The sequence below is a fragment of the Danio aesculapii genome, chromosome 16 (assembly GCF_903798145.1).
Source record: "Danio aesculapii chromosome 16, fDanAes4.1, whole genome shotgun sequence".
NCBI classification, from domain to species: domain Eukaryota; kingdom Metazoa; phylum Chordata; class Actinopteri; order Cypriniformes; family Danionidae; genus Danio; species Danio aesculapii.
Window position 1 is genome coordinate 26,693,446 of NC_079450.1, and position 9,284 is coordinate 26,702,729.

The window sequence follows — 9,284 nt, forward strand, 5'->3', positions numbered from 1 at the left end:
CTGATGATTTTGTAATTTAATAAAACTTTGAAGTCTTATTAAACAATATAGAATGTAGTATTTTATTTCAAATATTTACACAAAAAAAGAAATGTTGTGGAAGCACCATATTACCAGAAAATGAACTATATAGCGTCTTGTTCAAGTTTGAGGTATTAAAGAGCAGGTCAATTTTATTAGGTCAGAGATTTAGATTTTATGAAACTCAACTCATAAAAAGTAACAAAGTCTTATGAAGCTGGTGGTAATGATATCCACAATGGCTGATGGTGAATGCTAAAGGCATTTCAGTTGTCCTGGCTGTTACTGGAGTGCTTGTAGGAGAACAGTGAAGATGATGATGATGTTGAACTCCATCTGCTCATCTTACTCTCTGCTGACGAACTGAAGATGGAAAAAAATACAATAATATCAAGTTTATGTCAGGTATTAAGACGCTTTACTTCAATCTGATCACGATTTAACAACACTAAATATACAGGAGTAAACAGAGACTGAAAGGTTTTGAGCTTGCCCACAATCAACCACTTCCAGAGGTTGTCGGACACAATATGATCGGATTGCTGGTGTTAATGTAGAGCAGTGTTTCTCAACCATGTTCCTGGAGGACCACCAGCTCTGCACATTACCATGTCTCCTTAATCAAACACACCTGATTCAGATCATCAGCTCATTACTCTTTGCAACCGGGACCCTGTGTGACATCATGCATCATGTAGGTTGGTAACTGGTTGGAACTGAACTTTGGCAGTTAATGATGACGTTACACGAGAACATGAAGACACAAGATCGCTGAAGAACGCATTCTTTAGTTATGTTGCTTTCTCGTGTAACATCATCAACCATCTTGGTACTCATATTACGTATTTTAAAATAATTAGTTAAAACACTAATGACTATTATTTTATTAAGAAAATAAATACTATTCAATCGCTGGAGTAAAATATTAATATAGTGTTATACATTTATTAAATGTGAAAAGATTTTTTTTACATATACAGATGTATTATATATTAGAGCTTATCCGTATTAACTTGCCATTATTTCCTTCATTATAATGAATTTATTATATAAACTAAACCTGTCTAATTTAGATCGTTTATATATCTCTGAAAAATGTTTCAGCAAAGCCAGCAAACGAGTATCTGCTACTCACTAAATAACGACTGATCATCTATGAAAACTGTTCAGTCTATTATATTGAATGACGATCAGAAATAACGTTCCCCATTCATCCGTCTGAATTGCCATATTTGTGATATAGTATACACTATTGTCTATTGTGTACACTATTAACAATATATTAACAATAATATATTAACAATATAGCTAATATTATAATTATTAAATATAATATTAACAATATAGCTAATGCGAAAACTGTCAGTATGTGGCATTCAGCTTTTGATGTTGTGTCATACTTTGAAAAATCTTTGTAAACTTTTTTGTGAAAATTATTTTATTAATTTGTTTATTTTTATTTATTCATCTTTTAAAGTCTACCATGGGTGGGAGTGAGGTTTAAATTTGCACTTGTTTTTTTTTTTTAAATATAATTGTTTCCAGAATAAACAGTTGTTAACAAAAGTCTTATGCTGCAAATGTTAGATCAAAAGATACAAAAAAAAACCATTAAACAGACCTTCCCTCATGAGAAAAGTGGTCAAAACTGGACAAAAGATAGTTTAAGCTGTACACGGCAATGTGTTTTCCTAGTCTACTTGTTATTCGATTGACCAAAAAACATCCCATAATAGCTCACATGATAATTCACCCAAAAATGAAAAACTGGTCATCATTTACTGATCTTTAAATGGTTCCAAACCAGTATGAGTTTAGTTTTCTGTAGAGTACAAAATAAGACTGTTTTGAAGAAATTTGAAAACTGCTAGCCATTGACTTCCACCATTTGGATGTCAATAGCTACCAGTTTCAAACATTCTTCAAAATATCTTCTTTTGTGTTCAACAGATGAAAGAACTCAACAGGTATAGAACATGAGGAGGGTGGGTAAATGGCAGAATTTTCATTGGTTGGATGAACTACAGTACCTGATGTAATCAGAGCCAAACACTGAAATAAATTAAATGAAGTTCCTGTTTTAGGTATCTACAAGTACTGAGAGTAGTATTCGAGAAAACAACTCCTGAAACCACTCACGGATGTCATTGTTTCTAGTGATGGCCATGGCGGCTCTGGCACGCGGGCCCTGCTGAGTGAAGTGGTACCCAATCTTTATGATGCTGGGATTCTTCTCCAACATGGATGCAATCTCCATTTCAACAGAGTCGCCCAGTTTCTGCCTCTGTAAGAACACAGGTCAACAATTTTAACACTGCCAGGGGTCATTGCATAACCAACTTGAATGCTTAAACATAAACAGAGCAAACATTTCAGCATGAAAACAGAGGTATTACAGGGGTCTTTTTGGCCTGCTGGAGCTTGTAGGTAGAAATACCCCAATTTTAATCTGGTTTTATCTAAACCATTTTTAAAGGGATAATTTTTACTTATGATATAAAAGAGGTCATTGTAGGGCTGGGCAATTTGAAAATCAAATCTAAAATCAAAATCTCGATTAGTTGAACAATTTAACTGGATTGTGATTAATGAATGATTATTTTATTTATTTATTTTTTGCTGAGTATTTTTGTACAGTAAATATGCATTTTTCTTTGGTAGAAGCTGCTCTTGTTGCTCAGTTGTCTCGGTGCTCGACATGCTGGCGGAATAATGTAACGGAGCGGCGTCACATGACTACACATGCGGTAGGGAAAGTAATCAAAAGAATTGACCTTTAATCGCTTAGCCTTGGGTAATTGTATTAAAAGGATATCTGGTCCCACTTTGTTTTAGGTGGCCTTAACTACTATTTACATTCATTAAAAAATAAATACAATGTACAGTACTTATTGTGTTCATAATGCACATGTTCATTTGGGATACGAGTAGGTTTAGGGACAGATTTGGTGATATGGGTAGGTTTAAGGGTGGGTTAAGATGTAAGGGATGGTCAGATGTAATTACATGCACGGATTTAACCAATCATAAGTACAATGTAAAAGCACAATAAGTACATTGTAAAAAATTATTAATTTCAGTACACATTAGTGAAGGCCACTTAATATAAAGTAGGAGCGAATATCCTTTAAGTTTCAGAATTGAAATCATCCTTGTAACTGGAAATAGAAGCTTTTATTGACAGCAGGCCCAAAAAATGTCAGATTCTGGAATGTACCTATATTTTGTAGGTTAAACACCACCTCCACAGAAAAAATAGCAATGCCTGATTCTGTTGCTCTGCCCACTGACTTACACAGAGCATAGTCAGATTGAGTCACAGAGGACATTCTCACACGCACATAGTCAAAATGACTGACAAAATTGTCAAAATTTGCTTGTAGCTATCAGTAATTTTTAATATTCATTCTTTTTATTCACATTTTCTCATTCATTATTAATTAACAGTTTACTGAACCAGTAGGCAATAAATAGATTACTTTTACTAAAAAGAATGATGAACAGAGACTGTACTTTACCAGACGCGATTTAAACCAGAATCAACGACTGTCTTTAAGCTGTTTAAAAAGCCATCTCTTCTCAGGTGTTTAATATTAGTCGCAGCCTAAACACATTATAATTTCAATTGTCACGCTTGGACAAGTAAAAGAAACAATGCAATTATTTATATAGCATGAAATTAACAATAAATGACCTGCACGGATATGTTTCAATATGTATTTCACTACGGATATGAAAAAAAATACATGAACAGAATCAAAGAAATAATCACATCAACAAGTGTTGTAGGTTATCATCAGAAGCCAAAATCTGTAGCCAAAACAAATTTCATGTTTGTGTGAAGCACATTTGGCAATAAAACTGATTCTGATTTCTGTGAAGGACTCCTCAATCAATGAAACATGGAAAAAATGCAGCTCTGGGTTTTATTTTAGAACAAAATAAAACAGTATCGAATTATCACTTAATATTATCTGTATGACCAAATTTATTAGTAAAAAGAACAAAAAACTGATTAGTATTGATGGGGGAGTCAAAATATAGTTTACTATGCAGAATCATCATCTTACTATATCAAATTTCAGAATACTATATCCAATCATACACTCAAAAAAAAAAAAAAAGCTGAATCAACACAATTTTTGAGTTGTTTTTTTTGGCACTTATCAGTTTTATGTTCAATCAACTTAAATTGGTAAAAACTATTAAGTTAACTTAATCAATTTGTGTTAGAAAACATGAAGGAATTGTGTGGAACCCCGCATTTTTTATAGTGTAGCAATGGACATTTAATTCCAAGCTATCAGAGAGGACTGCTCAGAAAATGACCAAACCAGCCAAAAAAACAGTGTGAAAAAGGTGTATTAATTGTTGATTTTGTGTCGGGGAGACTTGAATATTTTATTGAAAGTCTGTTATATGTGTTTGAAAAGCCACTATGAGTAAATTTGACCAGATCAATGTTCTTGTGTTAAACAAACAGGCCATCCGGTGTTTCTGGAAGTATTGTTTTAATCTCTTACTTGGTTGTCGATCTTGATCTCAATCAGAGTGGAGTTTTGCCTGAGGGCTTTGACGATTGCCATCATGCCCTGTGCAGTGATGAAGTTGGACTCAATGTTTAGGCTCTGCAGGTTCTTGTTGACCTGTAACATCTCAGCTATGGCCTGACAGAAAATCAGGAACAGAAAAACAGCTTTTCATAATACAAATATAATAATATAACATACAAAAATTTATGGTTTTAATTAAAGTATTAAAATTAACTGCTGATTAGTCAAAAAAATTGTTTTATTTAAGTGCCACAAAAAATGTGGACCCTGTCGGGATGTTCACTGACACTGCACCACTGCTCAGGTATTTCAAACTACTCTTATGTATAAACTAAAAACTAAAACAGAACTTTGCTGTGAGTAAATCAGGGGCTTAAATGCATACTTTAAGATATACTCAAAATATGTAGCTTCAGGATTCAGTATGTTGAAGATAATAAGAGATGGAAGTGAATAAAAGTAAGAACAGGTTTCAGGACTCACAAAGGCCACAGGGTCATTACTGCGTGTCCCGGCGATGCTCAGGCACAACACGTGTGTGTTACGCTTCATAGCCTCAAAAATCTCTTTCAGGGTTGGGATGGGAATGTCCTGCAGCAACACAAGAGAAATGCACCAATTCTTACCATTAATGACAAAAATTTATTAAAATTCGGCAAGTAAAACAAATCCTGAAAGTAAAATAAAGCAACCTATTAATTATCATAAAGACTCATGAAGTAAGAAATCGAATTTTCCTTGATCGTTTGACATGTAAGAAGTCATTGTGCTATGAAAACATTCATTTTCAGATTAAAAGGTTCTTGTTAGTCTAAAGACAGTTTATATTGGGTTAAAACTGCAAAAATGACTATGCCCCCTATGTGCTACTTTATTATGTAATAGTGTAATAGTGTGGATAAACTCTGCCTCCACAGAAGATCCTCGCCTGCTTCTATTGTACATCACTGCCTGTTTAGCTACGCCCCCCTGTATGTACTACTGTAGTACATAGACAATGATAGGCAAAAGCAGATTTACGCAGAAACTAAATGATAATGATGATCTGAAGACAACAAGATGCTGAGCAGTGCAGAGTTGTGGAAAAATACAGCTTTTGTATTGCCTTCTTTCTCCTCCATTATGCCCCATTCCCACATGGTGTCAGCGCTAACGCTTCTTATTTACATAGAATGGAGTGACCAAGCATTTCTGAACTGAATTCCTGGTCTGTCAAAACAAGTTGGGTCCATTGCTTGTGGCAGAAGTTTAAAAACATTCAACTTTTTATGCAGTGGTTAGCACTGTCGCCTCACAGCAAGATGGTTGCTGGTTCGAGTTCTGGCTGAGTCAGTTGGCATTTCTGTGTGGAGTTTCTGTCTTGGTGTGGGTTTCCACTAGGTGCTCCTGTTTCCCCCACAGTCCAAAGACATGTGCTATAGGTGATTTGGATATACAAAAATTGGCCGTAGTGCATGTATGTGTGTGAATGTGAAAGTGTATGGGTGTTTCCCAGTACTGGGTTGCGGCTGGATGGGCATCTGCTGCATGAAACATATGCTAGAATAATTGGCAGTTCATTCCGCTGTGGCGACCCCTGATAAATATAAGACTAAGCCGAAGGAAAATGAATGAATGAATGCACTTTTGATGCACCAATGCAGGCGTCAGATAATCAGATCTAATTATGCAAATGTTGTGCAGCCAATCAAATTTCTGCAACACCAAAAAAAAGAGGCACATCAAATGGAAGTGGCAGAGGCGGTTGGTGAATCTGTTGTGTATTGTGGTAGCATTGTATACATTTTAGTGTTGTCACATCACTGGAATTTCTAAACTTGATATGATACCTTGAAAAATATCGATATTCGGTACAATCAATACCATACAGTGCAGCGCATGTTAATCAACTGCTGCTGGTGAGAAGAAAGCATGAGAGAGCAAAGCCGGTATCGATACTACCCAAAAGTAAGATCGTATCGTTTGAAATATTCCATATCCATACTTACCAAAATATCAATATTTTTAATACTAAATCATTTACTTTGTTTATCGAGGATTGACAGATAGTATTGTAAAGCACGTAATTGCAAAGAATAGCTTGTTATACTATGGATGTCAATTGCAGCATAGCATATTTGAAAAAGTGACATGTGGCTAAGTATGGTGAACCAAACTTGGAATTTGATCGTGACAACTACTTCTGCGTCTTTTTTGCATCGCCTTTTTTCTTGTCACTATGACAATCACATCAGTCCGAAGCTTCAGACACACCTTGGTGTAGATGATGTATTGAACTTCATTTTTAAATTTTCAGACTGCATTAGAAAGAATTTGTTACTTTGTTCACTTAATTTAACCGCAGATTCTTTTACAATTAATTCACAGATCGAAGCTGGATTTCGAAAAGATCGAAAGATGACGCTTTGCTAATTGTATTGGATCCGACATTAATGTTTTACTACACATAGTTTCAACTGTTTTTATTACTTGGTAAGTATTGTTTAGTCTGGTATTAAAGATTACAGATGTTCAACATGTTTTCAATATCAGTATTTATGTATTTTATATCTAAATAACAGCCTCTGGTTTTACACTGTCCGGCTAATCTCATCTATCAATGATAGGACTGTCAAACACACATACAGAAGTTCACATGGGTGGACATACACCTGTCTTTTCAAAGTGTACTTTCAAACAATCCAACACACCTATTCAAACAGTGTGTGACAGAAAATAGCATGTTACTTCCTGATTTGTTTTATATAAAAGTATTGATAACAGTATTAGTAAACAATACATTAAAAAGAGTGCTAGCAGAGTTAGCATGTTTACCGGGATGTTGTTGAGGTTGACCTCCTGCAGCCTGTTGTCATTTTTCTGGATGTAGCCGAGAGTTTCCTCCACATTGGTGTCATTGGGAGGCTCCTCGGGATAAATTTTATACGCATCTGGTTTCACCACACCTGAAAAACCATGTGTGATTCAGATTTATAAGACATCCAGTGGATATACAAATCTGGAACTGACCTTACAACACACATATATAAGTTGTAACTATATTATGTTGTTTAACATGAAATGGTTCAGTGTCAGATGTGTGTATACATACTGTTGATGCCTTCTGTGTTGGCAATCTTGCCGGTGGTGTTCAGGGCATCATAATATTGCTTGTTGCTCATAAGTGTGTACATTCCAAGGATGGCTGTGAAGAGACAAACATAATTCCATTAAATATATCTATGCTTTTTACCTTTAACCCTTTAACTAGCACTGTTAACAGCCTAAATGACCTTTTGTGCGTAGGTTTTCATTAAAACTCAAAATTGGTTTAGTTAGAGTGGTCAGAAACACAATTTAACCAAAAAAGAAATGGTCAAATTATTTTTTATTGGAAGTTAAAAGGTTAAAAATCTGCAAAAATCTAAAAATCTTACATGCAGACCTATTTTATATTAGAAAAATTAATTTCATTAGTGTATAAATGTTACACTTGTTATTTAAAAAGCATTGTGGTACATAGAATATACTGTAATAATTATAATAATTTATTATATTAATGACAGCACGGTGGCACAGTGGGTAGCACAATCGCCTCACAGCAAGAAGGTCGCTGGTTCGAGCCCTGGCTGGGTCAGTTGGCATTTCTGTGTGGAGTTTGCATGTTCTCCCAATGTTTGCGTGGGTTTCCTCTCGGTGCTCAGGTTTCTCCCACAGTTCAAAGACATGCAATATACTGTAGGTAAATAGGGTCAGCTAAATTGGCCGTAGTGTATGTGTGTGAATGAGTGTGTATGGATGTTTCCCAGTGATGGGTTGCAGCTGGAAGGGCATCCGCTTCATAAAACATATGCTAGATAAGTTGGCGGTTCATTCCACTGTGGCCACCGTAAATTAATAAAGGGACTAAGCCGAGAAGAAAATGAAAGAATATTATATAAATAAGGTGGCATGGCGGCTTAGTGGGTAGCACTGTCACCTCACAGCAAAAGCTTGCTGGTTCGAGTCCCGGCAGGGTTAGTTGGCATTTCTGTGTGGAGTTTGTATGTTCTCCCCATGCACTATAGGTGAATTGGACAAACTGAATTGACCATAGCGTATGTGAATATGAGAATGTATGGGTGTTTCCCAGTACTAGGTTGTGGGCATCCGCTGCATAAAACATATCCTGGATAAATTGGCGGTATATTCTGCTGTGGCGACACCTGATAAATCAAGAACTAAGCCGGAGGAAAATTAATGATTATTAATCAGTTATTTTCATGGGCGTCGCTAGGCCTATTTTAGGGGGGCCCCACTATATTTCTACTCTGCCCCCTAAAACTTTTATGATTAGCTCATAAACTGTAGACTAAATTATTGGCTCTGTCCCCTTAAATTTGATATGAAGACGGCGGCAGAATTCGGCTCCTCCCCGACTTTCGTTTTTCGTTTGATCAGCAAACCACAGCTGTGCAAAGCGAGAGAACAAGGTGTGTGTTTATCGATAAATAGTTATAAAATATGCTTATTTGCAGTTCTTTGCTATGGATACACTTGTATCACTTGTACCCCAATGTCAGATTGAAGCAATCGGGTTTCCAATCTACTGTTTCCTCAGTGCTCACCTCATAATCACAGCTGTTTCCTCCAGCGAAAATGTAACTCTTAACGAACATTTTACAATTTTTATTTCAAAATGAACTATCATTATAAAACACATTGCAGTGCATGTGGCATTATCTATACCAC

The 9,284-nt window shown here is 35.7% G+C and overlaps 1 protein-coding gene across 1 annotated transcript in view; it reads right to left on the reverse strand.

Annotated features, from left to right (window-relative positions):
• Positions 1-155: 155 nt before the first annotated feature.
• Positions 156-9,284, reverse strand: part of tmod4 (tropomodulin 4 (muscle)) — a 24,956-nt gene continuing 15,827 nt past the window's right edge. The window contains exons 5-10 of the mRNA XM_056475599.1: positions 7,666-7,758; positions 7,389-7,519; positions 5,058-5,165; positions 4,545-4,688; positions 2,161-2,305; positions 156-384 (exon numbers count right to left, since the gene is read on the reverse strand). Coding sequence (XP_056331574.1) covers positions 362-384; positions 2,161-2,305; positions 4,545-4,688; positions 5,058-5,165; positions 7,389-7,519; positions 7,666-7,758 — 644 coding nt within the window. The 3' untranslated portion in view covers positions 156-361. The remainder of the gene's footprint in view (positions 385-2,160; positions 2,306-4,544; positions 4,689-5,057; positions 5,166-7,388; positions 7,520-7,665; positions 7,759-9,284) is intronic.